Source organism: Jatropha curcas, chromosome 8 (genome assembly GCF_041381405.1).
Source record: "Jatropha curcas cultivar XTBG-Jc1 chromosome 8, XTBG_Jcur_1.0, whole genome shotgun sequence".
NCBI classification, from domain to species: Eukaryota; Viridiplantae; Streptophyta; class Magnoliopsida; order Malpighiales; family Euphorbiaceae; genus Jatropha; species Jatropha curcas.
The window spans coordinates 16326141-16343357 of NC_143158.1; the positions used below are offsets into that span (position 1 = coordinate 16326141).

The window sequence follows — 17217 nt, forward strand, 5'->3', positions numbered from 1 at the left end:
GTTATTAATTAAATTGTTCAGAAAATTGAATTGATTGAAAATAATATTTCCATTCACATCAAACATGAAATTTCAAATGGATTCCACAAAATTTTCATGAAATTCATATAAGTCCATAAAAATATATAGCACAAATTTGAATGAAACCATATCATGCAATGGGCAATGAACTAAAATTAAAATTAAAACCTGTTTTCTTTTTTCTTTTTCTTTTTTTTCTTTGAGTGCTTAATCCAGGACTCCCCATTTGTAATAGATGTTACAAAATTTTATTATTCTGTTTCTGTTGTTCTCTCTTTCCTTAATGTTTTTTTTCTCCCTTCTTATTTTTTATCTTACTTTTTTCAAATATTTTTCTTCTGTTCAATCTTTGTATATGGGGATGTCAAGCACAAAATTTATTCATCATAACATCTTCAATAAACATTGAAAAAAACAAAGGAATAAATAAACAAAAAAAAAACAAAGAATCAAAAAATAATCGTTTATTGTACGGTACAGGGCAAAGAGAAATACAATTAATTGAGACCATTACACAAACAACCCAAAACACAGAAACGAATATCCAAAAATAAGAGAAAGCTAAACCCTAAATTCAATTGCAGTATTATATATTATATATGTATATATATGATACTACGAGGACAAAGTACAGCAGAACTTAGAGCCTCCCAAAAGGGAAAAACCCTTACCCTAGATGAATGAGAAAACAGAGCTCAAATATAAATACGGCGGCGATTAACGAATCGAGTGCCTCCTCTTTGAAGCGAAATCTGATTTTGTTTCGGTGGAATTTCTTCGATGATGAGAACAATTTTGAGCAGGAAGCTGAAAATCAATTGATCAAATTTAGGATCATATATGTATAGGATTAGTTAGGGCATATACAAACATAAATCAATCAAGTTTATAATTAAGCTTAAAATTTGAAATTTTTATAAATATTTTAATAGATTTTACAATAATCTTTTTAAATATCAGTTATTTGAATTCATTTTGAATAAATAATATAAAATCCAAGCATAAATATGATAAATATTAAATATCTAAATTTTTCCTAATTTGGAATAGGTTGAGAAAGTACTATCATCTCTAAAATACCCCGAATTTTTATTTTCGAAACTTTTGAATTTTTTATTAAATCAAAAATCGAAAATTTTGACCGTGTGGACTGTACATGTAATACAATCTCAATTCGAGCCCAAATTTTCTTGTTGGGCTTACGCCCAAAATATATTATCCAAACTTTCGATTTGAGAACACTTGAAATTTTCGATGAAATAAAATGGAACTCCAGCTACTAATTGATTATAAATGTATGTACATGTAACTACTATATAAATTATTTATTCAAAAATCAAATATCATTACTATTAATATTTTTATTATTAGTGAGTAAATGGAGGAAATGTTACGGAACTTAACTAAAATAATCAAAATAAATCGAACCGGACTCAGAAATCAATTCAATTTTTCGAAAAACATACGAATACCCAAAAATCGAGTGAAAAACCTACAAACCGAGCAAGAACCGAGCCAAATTATTGAATTAGACCAAACCAATTCGAAATGCCCCGGAATGGTCTAGAACCCCAATTTTCTTTCTTTTCTCTCTTCTTTTCCTTCTTCTTGTTCTTCCTCCATCGCGCGATAGCCCCTCCTCCTTCTCCCTTCTCATTCTCAGCCACCGTTCAACAAGAATGAGGTGGCGATCGGTTCCTTTGGCGATACTAGACACGATTCCAACTTTCCCTCACTCTGATCGGACTTCCAGTGACCCCCTCTTCTTCTTAGCGACGCAGCAGCAACTCCGGCGAGATCGAGCAATTCCGACGACGTCAGTGCAAGGGATAGGCATTGATCGAGTCGCCTCTACCCTGTGAGTCTTGTCCCTCCACTAATTTTGGCAACAGGCTGTGATTTGCAAGTCCACCATGATCGACAGCGTGAAGGTGGCTGTGGTGGTCGATCTGGACTAATGAGCCACTATCTCCTCAAAATGACAACAATTTCAGCTTCTACGACGATTTTGGAATGTTTTGTTGTATGTGTTGCACGATTCTGGGTGGTCTGGATTTTCCGACGACACTCCGACGAGGCCATAAGAGACAAAATTCTCGTCTCGATTTGGGCAATGAGTTGATGTTAAGGAAATTCCTATTGGTGAGCTCTACGGCTTCGATACCAAATTTTAGATAATATTTTATTAAGAGTTTATCGATATAATTTCATTGTTTGGGTTTAATTGAGTTAAATATATGTAACTGAAATAGAAAGTTATTAAAATGTTAGCTTAACCGAGTTAGTTGATCGATTAACCTAAGCCAAAAGGGAGTTTAGATTATATATAGGATCCAATTGCTATTAGGATGAATATCCGCTTATCATAGTGTTATGAAAATAATGAAGCATGAACTTTGATTAAGGTTAATGCCCAATGCATGAGCTGTATACTGAATTGGGGGATATTGGTAGGTTTTGGTAAAATGCTTAATAATGAATTGAAATAATTACATCATTAATTTCAAATGACTAATGAAAAAATAAAATAAAAATTTAATTAATAGTACTTGTATTGCCAATATAATTATTAGTATTAATATTAATATTATTATTTTTACCTTTAAGCGTTAATTGCCAAATGAACTATAATATTGATTAAGCCTCAATTAGAATAAATAAGTGGAAAAAAGAAATATAATTGTGTAGCTAGTAAACTAAATAAGTAACCATAATGTAGCTGCCATGATTAGCAAATGAATAAGAATTAAATTTCTTAAATTAAAATTCTTACTTAGAATTTTCTACCTGGATGCTTATAAAGTTCCAGAATGATGAGACAAAACCTGGAAGGAAGTGGGTGAATAGTGTTAGATAACTAGTATCATCCGACTGCATCCCTTGCATTCACAGCTAAATGTTATCATGCATTATTTTGTTAAATTGCCATATTGTGATGCACTATTTATTAATATTAAAAATTATTGATTACTTCTATTGTAATATTGCTGTCTTGTTTGTGTGAAATTGGAATGAAGTGTGTCACCATGGGTCTGTGAGAACGGTTTCTATGATATGGATCCTGAATATGATGAAATTATGATATGATAAGGAATTTGGCCGGGTAAATAGAAGATCGACGCCCCCGTGTGCACTGATGATATGGATTATATAGAAACCATAGGATGGCCTCTTACTGGGCGCACCGGATAATCTAGATTTTATGGTAGCCCGCAGGGTGGCCTCTTATTGTGTGCGCTGGCGAATCTAGTTTTGACGGAGACGACCGAGTTACCTCCTGCGGACTGGTTATGTGAGAATTAGATCGGTCAGCCAGATATAAGAGATAGGCTCCCTGGTGCACACGAGTGGATGAGCCATGTGAGAGGACGGCTCATTAAGGGTTTCAATGATGCCACTGACTAATTTTTACGTAATGTGATTATATGAAAATGATAATAATTGTGATTGTTGTATTGCCAATTGTGTGACAAACTGCATGATCATATAATTATTCGGTGACCAGATTAAAATATTTTAGCATTTGTGTGATTATGTGGGATGAGAGGGTTATCTAACCCTACTCATTCAGTTTGGCGCTCACCCCTGCCTACTATTTTTTTTCAGATAATAGAAAGAAAGAAAAGACATATGGAGTTGAAACATTTATTATAGAAGACTGTTAATGATTGAAATAATGATATAAATGTAAAAGTAGAGTTCCGCAATTGTATTCCAAAATGAATTGTAATTGGATAATAAGAGCACATATATTAATATGGATTGTATTTTAGATATATATTGGTGAAATAAATTATTGAGCCTGAAGCCACCTGTATGAATAGAATATGAATTTAACTAATGTAAGCTTACCAAGGGCTTCGGGAATCTTAAGCCCACCCAGGTCCTAGTGTCCGTCCAACTGCGGAGATGGGTCGTGACAATCTCCCTCCACAAATCACAAAATCACACCTTAGTCAATCATCGAAATCATACCTTAGTTTATCCTTCTCTTAAAACCAGCTCCCCAGTTGTAACCTCAACAAGAAATTTTTCATTATCACAATACTTCAAACTTGGAAGGAAAAAAAAAAAAAAAAAAAAAAAAAAAAAAAAAAAAAAAGAGCTTTCACTAATGAAAAGATGATCTCAATTTCTTAATTATTTTCTATCAATTTCCTTGGTTTTCTTCTCTTTCTCCAACAGGTGCTAATCTGCAAATAAATTGGGACAGCAAAAGAGTCATTTGCTGATTTCAAATTCTAAACCAATCACTAAAACCACAAAACTAAAACCTGGTTCAATTACCATAGACTAACAAATAAATTAGTTGTCTAGATATAATTCAAGTTTAATAGCTGTATAAATAATACTCATATAAATAACAGCAGCAAAACCGGAGAGAGACCCATCGCATGATGGCTCATTGCAGCAAACACAGATGATGTTCATGTTCTTGATTATCTTGTTACTCTGTATCCCTACATGTCCTTGATTATCTTTCCTTTCCCACTCTTTCCTTTAATGAAACCTTCCCTTGCCTTCCACTCAGGCCTCAACCCATCTAAACAGGTAGTAATAGTGCATAGAAACAATAAGGTGAAGGCCATGAATACACAAAAGATAAACCAAAAAAACAAATGGACGTCGCAAGAATAAAACTGAAAGAAGATGGATCCCCTTCAATAAGTTGAGAAAAGTCATATGTTAAAATCACATACACGGAGCAAACCACTTTTGAACATGTTAAGGGTTTTCACATAAATAAAGATCTTGGAAGGTTTCAGAAGTACATAATTGCAAAGAAAAGAACCACTATTCAAATACTTTTTTTCAAAAAAAGAGAAACAAGTTTAATTAAATGTTCCTAGTTTTTTCAACTGCCACAGTTAGATAAACCATAGAACATCCTTCATATCTTTTCTTTCAATTTCACATATATTTTCCATTTCAATTATGACAACAAGATTGCACTAAGCCAAGTGGGACACATTCTCATTCTTAAGATATTGAAGGTCGCAAATATAGGTCTAACATAATTATTTGCATAATAGAGGCAGAAAAAGCTTACCTGCAGTATCTCATTTATTGCTTTAGACAAAGCAGGTTTCAGGTCACCAGGATGCAATTCACCACTTTCATAATCAACAGCAAGTTCTTCAAAGCTTTTATAGGTCCTAAATTAACAAAAGGATGTAAATGCATCAAGATGAAGCTCATTGAAAGTTTAGCTACACAATATCTATTACAATTGTCAATCCAAAAGCAACAGTTCATGATGAGTAAATATTAACATATAACAGTGAGATGACTATGATGAGCTGTAGAACCTAAAGCATATGCAATGAATAAGACAGAGAAAGGGAAGAGCTTAAGTAACTGGAAGGCAAAAGGATATTCTCTTTCTCCCCTTCTCCTAAGAATTAAATCTTGCCTTTGCTAAAGAAAAACAGGCAAAACGGAACTAGAACTGGAAGGTAATACAACTTAGTTTTCTCCCCCATTTTCTACACTTCGCTCCACCTTAAATGCATTAAACCATGGGATAATAATGAATTTGATATATTCTAGACAAGGATTGCCTTCAACAATATTTGGAGGACAGTATGCTTTCTTTATTTTCACATTTACTTCCGCCTATAACAGCAACAAAGAAGACTAATAAAGTAAATAATAATAATGATAATAATAAAAGACTACTGCAGTAAAATGCAATCTTTATACATAAGAGAATTCCGTTCCCATCCATTTTCATGTTATTTATTCTTCCTTGTATGAACAGAAACATACCTCTTCATCTTCCATGTAGATGGCAGAAGATGGATCACCTTTTGACATCTTTTCTTGCGCTTGCTGTAAACCTGGAAGCATGTTTGCATTTACAGAAACCAGACTCAAAAGAGTAGTCAAAGGAAAAAGAAACAAAGTAAGCTCATCAAAACAGTTTTGCAAAAAAGTTTAGGAAAATGAGATGAGATAAAATGATTGGCTTGTTTTTCCACTTGATGTCATCACAGTATTCTCTTGCAAGTATATTAACTTTTCGTTGATCCATGCCCAACTGACAAATGTCAGCCTGTTGGGTGAAAAAAATTGGAACAAATGCAAGTTAGGATTTAATGGACGGCATTTAATGATGTAATAAACAAAAAAATGGCCGATCAGGCTCAGCTTGGTTCGCCTTATTTCAAAATTGTAATGAACAAAAAAACTGTTGTTGACTTAAAACCAAGGTGGTTTCGCAGTTGATGCACTAAATTGAACAATTGTTTTCAGCCCAATTTGTCCTAAATTGAACGAGACGGGTTGAGGTTGAACCAAAAATACCACAATAAGAGGTACTAATTACTCTCCGTTTTACGCTAAAGAGATCCTTATTAAGTATTCACAGTTATCCTTGTAACCAAGCAGAGCCGGGGAACGAGACGTGTTGAGGTTGAACCAACAATACCACAATAAGAGGTACTAATTACTCTCCTTTTTACTCTAAAGAGATCCTTATTAAGTATTCACAGTTATCTGACCCGAAATTAGAAAGTCATCCGATTTTTCTACAACTAAAAAGTGAACAATTTAATTACGAGAATAAGGTATAGGTGATGGACAACATATCTTAAAGTTCGAGCTTGAGTGCCCCTTTTTAGGATGGGGTTTCAGTGTAGTAAAAAAAGAATTTTTTCTAGTTTCGTTTTTTTTTTTTTTGGGGGGGGGAATCAAGTTTATTGAGTGAAAGCTGAAGGGATTAGCAGTGAATAACACAAATGCAGCCCAAAGACCACTCAAAATGTCTAAGCTGACTTTTGAGGAGATGGAATATTGCAAATTATATCACAATCAACAGGCAGCAGTCTTCATGCAAAGATTATGGATTTATGTTTCTCAGTTCAATTTGGTACAGCCCAATGCCTAGTAGTGTGTTGCTTGTGCTTTCATCTTGTTAAAGATGAAGGGTATTATTTTTTACAGATACTAATGAATTTATCAATCACCTTAGAACTAGCCACCCAAAGGATGAGGACTCATAAGACTAATCAAAAAATCAGAAACATTAAGACCCTTCAAAATACAACTTAACTCCTACTTACAGGATATATACTATCAAAAAAGACCAACGCCTATTTAAGAGATTCATCAGAACGTTTACTGGGCCATACAGCCGAGATCTTTACATTACAACATAATAAGCACAAATACCTTGAGAAAAAATATGTCAGCACACTGCATGCATGGATAAAGAATCTGGGCTGCCGTCAGCTCATCCTGCTCACTGCGACCCATTATTTGAACACACCTAAAAAGGATAAAAGTGCATTATTTTTCATTCACTAATGATTAAGGTGATTTCATATGAATCAAAATGTCGATCTCTATTCCAGTATTTACCTCATTATCTTGGCAGCTTGTTCCTACGAGCTATATCCATTACAAGAGGCCAATACTCAGATGCTCTAGAGTTAATTTCCTCTGAAGACCATAAAAATTCTACTTTATCTCCTTCAAGATTCATACCAACTGCCTTCCATATCTCAATTAAATAACGTCCAACTGTTTGAATTTTCTTCAAGTCGCCTCCCATTTTGTTGTTTAGCTGAGCAAACCAATCAGCAATCCAAATCTTCACCTTGCAGCCAGCAGCAGTTAGTTTGTTCACACTGATGGTCTTCATAACTCCCTGTTTAGCAACATAAAAAACCCAAAAATGAATTTTATGAAAACAATAAAATTAGAGGAAAGAAACATTTAAAAATAAGAAGGTGACCAAACAAGTGAAACCAAAAACTAAGTTCTGAAGAAATCAAGAGAGAAAGGAGCTTACCTGAGCGATGTGCATTCTTCCAGAAGGCTCGAATCCATCATAGCAAATAGGTTGGGGCTTCTAGTAGAGAAGATTGAGGAGCTCATCTTCTTGTATACACTCTTCTCCAACGCTTCTCACGATCCGAAACCTCTCTTCTGCGCTCATCCTAACTTTCCAGAACCAAGATGACCATTATCTTCAATGCACAATAAACAATTAAATTGAACTGTATATATACATAGAGAGATAAAGGGAGCTTACTGGGAGGAAGAGGATGCAGAGACGGTATTCGATTCGGAGGAGTTGACGGAAAGAGACTGCATCTGCTCCGACGAAGGGATTTGGTCCTCCTCTATTGACACAATTGACAGAGAGGAAATGGAGGCGGAGAAAAGAAAACTGAATCAGATGGTAATTGTAAGTTTATTTAGGGAATTAAATTGAAAACTGTGGTTACTGTTTAGAACAGTTGAGCCCAGCCCAACTAATAAAAGTAAATAGCCCAAACCCAAAGCAACTCTCGAAAATGTTTTGATTCACATCAAGGTCCATATAAATGGAAATGCTTAGAGTTTAACTCGGACAAAGAAATAAACAGCAGAATTCATAATCACAGAAACAATCATCAAAGATATCATTCTTGAGTTTGGCATTTTTAATTGTTGGGTGTACTAAAATGGTTAATTACCTTATAGACTATGAATGTGACCAAGGAGAAAAAAGAATAGACAAAGAAGATGAAGAGAGAAGTTTGAAAAAAAAAATTTATAATTTTTTTCTCATAATATAATTATATTCCTTTCTATTTTAATATTGCTCAAATAGTTTATCTGATCCAAGAAGTTGCAATTATATATTGGCTGTCCTAATTTTATGGATTCAAATAAATAAATTAAAATTGGTTTTATTCTATTATGTCACTAGCCAACAAAATTACCTGACTTTTTCCCATTCTTGGTGTAATAATTTTTCTTTAAGTAGAATAAAAAATGGTGCTGTGACTTTCTAATTTTGCAGAACCCTTTGTGGGTTAGCTATATTTCCAGATTCACTGCATTTGATTTGGCATTCCAATTGCAATAAAAATTCGGCTTGTATTAAAAAAAAATTAAATCCAATCGGCGTGATTTGATTGGTCTCTTATATTCTATAAGGATGTGAAATTTGAATTCTTTTTAAGATATTTATCAATTTTACGAGTGCTAAATATTTAAAGGGTACCTCTTTTGTATAGCTCATAATATTATTTTGATCCATTTAATTAGCATCTAATGAATAAAAAAAACTAATTAAAAGTTGTATATTAATTTAATTTGATGGTAGTATATTAAATATAGTTTATAAATGGCATAAACAATTATTTAGAGGATAATATGAAGGATACATGTAATGGCACGTCAATTAATTTAAAGTCTTTGAGAATATATGTGGAAGAAAAATGTTTTGCATGGTTGACAATGAAGACAAATAAGAATTATATTTATTGAAGCATAGTGAAGTTTCCTTCATATTACATGATTTATGTCAAACAAGTACCTTACGAAATTTTAATTGATGAGTATAACTCACACTTGTGTTTGAATATATTTTTTTTTAATCCACTCTGTATCCAATACAACCAACTAATCAAGATTTGGGGACATTGCTTATAGGATTCAATGTCTCATTTCATTAGACCAATTGGTAAATGGCCTTGTGTTTGATAGTTTGTTTATAATTATGATTAGTGATTATATGTAAAGGTGTGCAAACTTCACTCAAACCGATTAAATTAAATCGAATAAGATCAACTGCAGTTTAGTTTTCATGGATAAAATTAAAAATTTCTTTAGTTTGGATTGATTTTCATAAAACTCAAAAAATAAGTTTAAACCCGTAAAAGAATAGTTAAAAATAGTTGAATTGAAATAGTTCTATTATGTTAATTTGAGTTCAGATTTTTTGGTTTATATATATATATATATATTCAAAATAAATACCAAATAATTTTATGCACGTTGTTGTATTTAAAAAAATTGGATCAGATATTTCATATTTACATCCATTAGACTAGTAAAATTAAAATAAATTGAATTCCTCAACCATAGCCAAGGCTTAATTCTGTAAGTGATTAATATAAAACATATAGAAACAATTACAATAAAGAGAGGGTACGACAGTGATCAACAGTCCAACTTCATCCTCTTTCAATATTTTATTTATTTTTAAAAATTATTATAATGTTATATATTTGAAAGAGTCAAACCAATTGAATTGACTAAATCAAAATAGTGATTCAGTTTTCAAAGTATGTTCCACTTTTCTAGTCACATGGTTCATCGGTAGAATAGTATAACGCTTTTTCTTCTTGGAGACTTTCCAACATCTTGAAAAAGAATGCTTAGCCTAAACTTCTGAAACTTGAAATATAGCACTTTTGTCCATATTTTACTAGTATTTTTTCTTATTATATGGCTATCATATGGAAAACAAGTATGTGGCTATATGCCTTGTAAAAAACATTGATAACCAAAAAGAAGGATATACTCTTCTACATTTACATTTAATCCAAATGGATACCTGCAGTAGTTTCTTCTCAAAAACTTAAATTAAAGCAACCGTTTGATTTGGTTTTTATTTTGTAACACAGTTTTGATTGCTCCTTTTCAGTACTATTGCAATTAAAATTACCTGATAAGAGGTTTCTTTTGTGGCACAGTTGCAGCAGAAGAGATCGCAAGCTTCAAAACACAAACAGAGCAAAACAATGCTGTCAACTAGGCAAAACAATGCCGTCAACTATAAAGCACATTAATGCAATACTGAAATAAACAGTCCATACAAATATAGAACACTACTTGCAACACCCAATTCTTTTGTCAACCAGAAACAAAACATTCACAAATCTCAAAGGTAGAATCTTAAGTTCCTACTTTTCTTAAAACACAAACATGGAACGTGTAGCATAGTGAAGGAGATTCAGCACAAAAGTAATTTCAAATTATGCAGCAAACCAAAAAAATATTAATAAAAGCAAAATTTGATAAAGGAGTCTAGTAAAGCAGCAATTTTAAACTTATGAAAAGAGCAAAAAAGACCTCGAGCTCCTCCAAACCACCATTGGTAGAGAAAGAAATGGATGAACCACTCCTATTGCCAAAAATTATTGGTACAGTTATAGGTGCATTAGCTAATTTTGATGTAATCATGCCTATTGACGAAGATTCCACTGAGCCTTCATTTGTATTGCCCACTGAATCTTTGACCTGAATTCCGCAGTCAAGATCATCTTCAAGCTCATCAACTTCTTGTGATAAAGCTTGGTTAGTAACATAAGGACCAGACATTATTGTCTCAATTGCCAGCTTCTCAGCCTCCTTAGAGCATGGGGTATCCCTGGTGGCAGACAAATCTTTACTCTGCAGATTAAGATCAGCATTTTGAGCAGGAATCCTACTAAATTTTCCAAACCTTTAAGGCCATCTGTTTTTTCTTCCCTATTTTCCTGCATCCCATTTGCACTTACAATAACACCTCCTACAACAACATTGCCAACAGAAAGTCTTACATCATTAACTTCCTCATCTAAAGGAGGAGCAGTAAAGGACTTCATGTTTTTCATGGTATTTGTACCATTATCATCAATTCACCTTTTCTTCCTTCCATCATCTGATCCATCTGAAATTCTACCTTCAAATGACTTTTCAGCTGAGCTTCGCCTATTATCCCAAGTTGCTTTTGATGGACGAGAAGGACTAACACCACCAGGAAAAATAAAGGAAGGCATGTTCTTCCGTTTTACATGGATTACATGGATCTCCATTCCAGGCTTCCATGAACCATATATGTTGACAATGTTTAAATTCCTCAACAGCTAACCTTACATCAAAATGTTTCCCTTCATTTACGGGAACCCCTTGTTTGCGTTGCAAACCCATAAAATAAGAGCAATGTAGAGGTCTAGATTTGTCCATAAATTCACTTGGGTGCGGATGGCATTGAAGCATATTGTGTGTATGCCTCTCAATCTAGGGTAGCAAAAGGAGAGCGTCACAATACAAGACGAAGACAAGATTCAACCCACCCTTTCCACTATCTTAAATCATCTTCATTTTCTGCATTGATGTTTATCTGTAGGTAATTCTTGTATGCTTCAAAGAAGGAAAAAGGCTCAAAAAGGTTATCCCAATCAGCCAGCCTTGCCTCCATTGCCTATAAGGATTAGAAACCATAAACTTATGAAAATGATCATGGCAACGATGAACAAGCTGATGTGATAAGCCCAAAGACATACAAATCGAAAAGAAGATAAACCCAAGAGAAACAATTAGAATAAAACCCTTTTTAACTTTTACAAATTTAAAATAAGAACTAATAATAATAAGAGGTTCGCTCATCTACTCTCTTTTTCTACCAGTAAAGGAGAACAAAAAGAAATAAAAAAAAGAAACAATAAATTCTCTAATTGGATCAATTGGTGAAGATACAAATAACTACCTAGTTACTATAGATAATGAACAAAAAATTACAGAGAATGGAAATAAAGCCCCCAAAAGTAAATGGTATGTCTATTGTAGAAAAAAATTATTTCAAGATAAAAATTAAAATGAAATGGGAAAGAGAAAGGAAAAGGGACAGTACAAAAATGATGACAATATATTTCTTAAAACTGTACCTACGAACTCACGTACTTTGAGTGGGAGAGCAAGTTAGCCGTGAATCACAAAATAATACCTCACAAATTTCATTCCCCCTCCCAAACTCTTTTGACATTATGCGCAAAGTGCTTGAGGACACATTGTAGCTAGAATTCATGCAAGGATAAGTTAGAGTAATTATAGGTATCAAGTGAAACCTATCCTTTGGATTTCTTCTAGGATCCCAAACTTGAAGACCAAGATTTCCTTCTTCAATGGCACAGAGAATTACTGGATTTGCCCGGCGCCAGTGAGTATATACCCTAAGGAACCTAGACACTAACATATTGGGCAGTGCATTAGGATATAGCTGGCATATGCGAGCAACAAGTAATGCCCAATTTATGCCACCAAGAAAACCTGAAACCTAAACATGAGAAATAGGTGACCAATTTAACAAATATGAAAGGAAATGGTACTATAGCATGATGATCAGCATCTGAAAGTAGTATCATACATTTGAATAAACACCAAGTCGCTTTGCCCAAAACCTCAAGCATCACAATGTTGTGCGGAAATTCTGCTCTTGAGGAAACGCGAAAACACTATTAGAGATAAGAAACGTGACAATCAGTCTATCTCTCTCCCTCAGAAAGAGTGACATAATCAGTCAAACTAAAAAGCAAAAAAAGCAACTTCCAAGCAATCTCAAAACCTGAATGTTTGGCCCCGAACACAAAATCTAGTCAGTAACTCTGCAACCATTAAGACTACTGACGGTTTGTTCATCTGCATTTTGTAGTATCGAGTCTTGTGAAATATCTAAATCCTGCATGAAATCAAACAATTAAATAGAGAAAATGAATTCATATTCATGAAGAAGCTTATGATAAGCCTATTGTAAGTGGTAATATAAAGCCCTTGCGCTTGAACTGAAATATCTCATTTAGTATTCTTGTCAATACCCAAGGAAAGCTCAAAGGTGAAGCAATATCTCATAAAGCACAAACCAATCTACCAATCTTATTTCCTCTCTTTCTATTCTCCGATAGATTGATAAAAAACTATGAAGTTGTCATCCTTATCCTCCCACAATCAAGGACAAAGGGCCCCCTCTTTTTCAAACAAATGAAGGCAAAGTGCATTTCTCCCTTTCCCATCTAGAAAAAAAGGAGCATTTGAAATCACTCAACTGCAATTTTTTTCCTGAGTTCTTAATCATTTTTGAATAGATTAGTTTGTTTAACCCTGTCTATAATCTTTTAAAATTCATGGCTACCCTGATTTGTCTCTCTTCCACCCTCACCCACTCTCTGAGAAGCAAAGAAAGCTTTCAAAACAGAAACAAGATAAAGATAAAAACAAATTATACAGTAATAGAAAATCAATTGATCAAATTTGGGATCATATATGTATAGGATTAGTTAGGGTATATATACGTATAGACAAAGAAAGAACCCTTAACCAATGAAGAAAAAGAGATAATGAGAAAGAGAGGGGTTAAGGTTGTTTCTACTGTTTCAAAGCGGGCGGCAAGAGAACCATACTTCATGACCACTTACAAGGTAACCGAAAAAGCTGGAAAGTGGAATCATGCAGTGATATATTATGTTAAACAAATTTTATATATATATATATATATATATATATTGTATAATTTTAGGGTTAACGATTGTTTACGATGTCGTATAGGGTTGGATCCTTACGTGTTTCGAGTTGGTACTTGGCGGTTAAGGCCAGCGCCAGCACAGCAGTTACTGGTTGGTTGGTGTTACTTAAACCGTTACTGATTATAAAATGACAAATAAGGCCATTGATATTTTTGAAAGGACAACTGATAAATTCATCGTTGAATTATAGTCAAATTGACATATGAGAACTTTCGGTTTTTATTTAAAACGCTAAAATTTTTTGTTAATCCTCCTTTTCTCCACACATAATTTAAATCAATAATTTTTCAAAAACTACCATGAATTTTTTAAGTTATGGTTTTATTAATACTTTAGTTATTTCGTCCAAAACAGATCATCAAAGCTTTAACGGAAGAGAGATCAATTTCATAATCAATTGCCTAGTAAACGAGAATGACAAACATATTAATAAAAACATAAATTAAGAACTTCATAATTTTTTTTTAAAATAAAAATTCTCATGTGTTAATTTGATTATAGCTTAGGAACTAATTTATTTTTTCCCATTTTGAAATAACATTTTTTTATTTGTACTCTTAAAAGGTCTTCCGTTCCATCTCTTATGTTTAACGTTTTTATTTTTACATCATTATTTTATATTATATTTTTATAATTGAAAATATACAATTGAATAAAATATTATATAATTAAATAAAAAAACTACAAACTATTCATTCTGAAATGATGCCGAACCAAATTAATGTTCTTACATGAATTCCATCAATCAAATCCTCGTAAATGTATGAGGAGAAGTAGCGTCGGTCATTAATGAAGTAAAAAAGATTATTAACCAAGAAGTGAAAGTAGAACGAGTGATCCACTGCTTGATATGTATGAATTAGAAGATAAAAAAAATCATAAATTTGATTTAGTTATTTATTGAATTGTTGAGAAAATTAAATTGATTGAAAATAATATTTCCATTCACATCAAACATGAAATTTCAAAAGGATTCCACAAAAATTTCATGAAATTCATATAAGTCCATAAAAATGTATAGCACAATTTTGAATGAAACCGTATCATGCAATGGGCAATGAACTAAAATTAAAATTAAAACCTTTTTTCTTTGAGTGCTTAATCCAGGACTCCCCATTTGTAATAGATGTTACAAAATTTTATCACTCTGTTTCTGTAGTTCTATCTTTCCTTAATGTTTTTTTTTCTCCCTTCTTCTTTTTTATCTTTTTTTTTTTCCAAATATTTTTCTTCTGTTCAGTCTTTGTATAAGGGGATTTCAAGCACAAAATTTATTCATCATAACATCTTCAATAAACATTGAAAAAAACAACGGAATAAATAAACAAAAAAAAAAACGAAAGAATAAAAAAATAATCGTTGATTGTACAGTACAAGGCAAAGAGAAATATAAGTAATTGAGACCATTACACAAACAATCCCAAAACACAGAAATGAAAATCCAAAAATTAGAGAAAGTTTAACCCTAAATTCAATTGCAGTATTATATATTTTATATGTATATATCTGATACTACGAGGACAAACTACAGCAAAACTTAGAGCCTCCCAAAAGGGAAAAACCCTAACCCTAAATGAATGAGAAAACAAAGCTCAAATATAAATACGGCGGCGATTAGCGAATCGAGCGCCTCCTCTTTGAAGCAAAATCTGATTCTGTTTCGATGGAATTTTTTCGATGATGAGAACAATTTTGAGCAGGAAGCTGAAAATCAATTGATCAAATTTAGGATCATATATGTATAAGATTAGTTAGGGCATATATACAGAACCCTTACCCGATGAAGAATTAGAGATAATGAGAGAGAGCAAGGGGTTAAGGTTAATTACTCTTTGTTTCTACTCTTTCAAAGCGGGTGGCAAGAGAACCATACCTCATGACCACTTGTAAGCTAACAGAAAAGGCTAAAATGTGGAATCATGCAGCGATATATTATGTTAAACAAATATATATATTGTATAATTTTAGGGTTAACGGTTGCTTAGGACGTCGTATAGGGTTGGATCCTTACGTGTTTCGAATTGGTACTTGGCGGTTAAGGCCAACGCCAGCAGAGCGGTTACTGGTTGGTTAGTGTTACTTAAACCGTTACAGATTATAAAATAACAAATAAGACCATTGATATTTTTTAAAGGACAACTGGTAAAGTCATTCTTGAATTATAGTCAAATTGACATACGAGAACTTTTAGTTTTTATTTTAAAACGCTGAAAATTTCTTTTAATCCTCCTTTTCTCCACGCATAATTTAAATCAATAATTTTTCAAAAACTACCATGAATTTTTTAAGTTATGATTTTATTAATACTTTAATTATTTCGTCCAAAACAAATCATCAAAGCCTTAACGGAAGAGAGATCAATTTCATAATCAATTGCCTAGTAAAAGAGAAGGACAAACATATTAATAAAAACATAAACTAAGAACTTCATACTTATTTTTTTTAATATAAAAATTCTCATGTGTTAATTTGATTATAGCTTAAGAACTAATTTATTTTTTCCCACTTTGAAATAACATTTTTTCATTTGTACTCTTAAAAGGTCCTCAGTTCCATCTCTTATGTTTAACATTTTTATTTTTACATCAATATTATATATTATATTTTTACAATTGAAAATATATAATTGAATAAAATATTATATAATTAAATAAAAAAACTACAAAATATTCATTTTGAAATGATGCCGAATCCAATGTTCTTCCATGAATTCCATCAATCAAAACCTCCTAAATGTATGAGGAGAAATAGCGTCAGTCATTAATGAAGTAAAAAAGGTTATTAAACAAGAAGTGAAAGTAGAACGAGCGATCCATTGCTTGATATGTATGAATTAGAAGATAAAAAAATCATAAATTTGATTTAGTTATTTATTGAATTGTTTAGAAAATTAAATTGATTGAAAATAATACTTCCATTCACATCAAACATGAAATTTCAAATGGATTCCACAAAAATTTCATGAAATTCATATAACTCCATAAAAATGTATAGCACAATTTTGAATGAAACCATATCATGCAATGGGCAATGAACTAAAATTAAAATTAAAACATTTTTTTCTTTTTTCATGTTAAATTACAAATTAGAGAAATATGTATAGCACAATTTTGAATGAAACCATATCATGCAA

The 17217-nt window shown here is 32.4% G+C and overlaps 2 protein-coding genes across 5 annotated transcripts in view; both read right to left on the reverse strand.

Moving 5' to 3' along the window:
• LOC149494249 (uncharacterized) overlaps positions 1–17217 on the reverse strand; it is a 59517-nt gene that overhangs the window by 38716 nt on the left and 3584 nt on the right. The window lies entirely within an intron of this gene.
• On the reverse strand, positions 3729–8201 carry LOC149494251 (tyrosine--tRNA ligase 1, cytoplasmic-like). 4 transcript variants are annotated; one of them, XM_089725133.1, is made up of 7 exons: positions 8060–8201; positions 7817–7964; positions 7384–7672; positions 7195–7291; positions 5791–5861; positions 5072–5177; positions 3729–4214 (listed from the first exon to the last, which is right to left on the reverse strand). In XM_089725133.1, the coding sequence occupies exons 3-7, from the start codon at positions 7386–7388 to the stop codon at positions 4158–4160; spliced, it is 336 nt and encodes a 111-aa protein (XP_089581259.1). In that variant the 5' UTR covers positions 7389–7672; positions 7817–7964; positions 8060–8201; the 3' UTR covers positions 3729–4157. The 4 variants fall into 4 exon arrangements, with proteins under 4 accessions (XP_089581259.1, XP_089581260.1, XP_089581257.1 ...); XM_089725134.1 differs by having other exon boundaries at positions 3729–4564; XM_089725131.1 differs by having other exon boundaries at positions 3729–5177.

Excerpts from the sequence above, each read along its gene's own strand:
- LOC149494251 (XM_089725131.1), bottom strand. Across the intron at positions 5,862-7,194 it reads CTGACATATTTTTTCTCAAG|GTTTACAGCAAGCGCAAGAA; the intron begins GTATTTGTGCTT and ends ACATGCTTCCAG. Across the intron at positions 5,178-5,790 it reads TCTACATGGAAGATGAAGAG|GACCTATAAAAGCTTTGAAG; the intron begins GTATGTTTCTGT and ends TTGTTAATTTAG.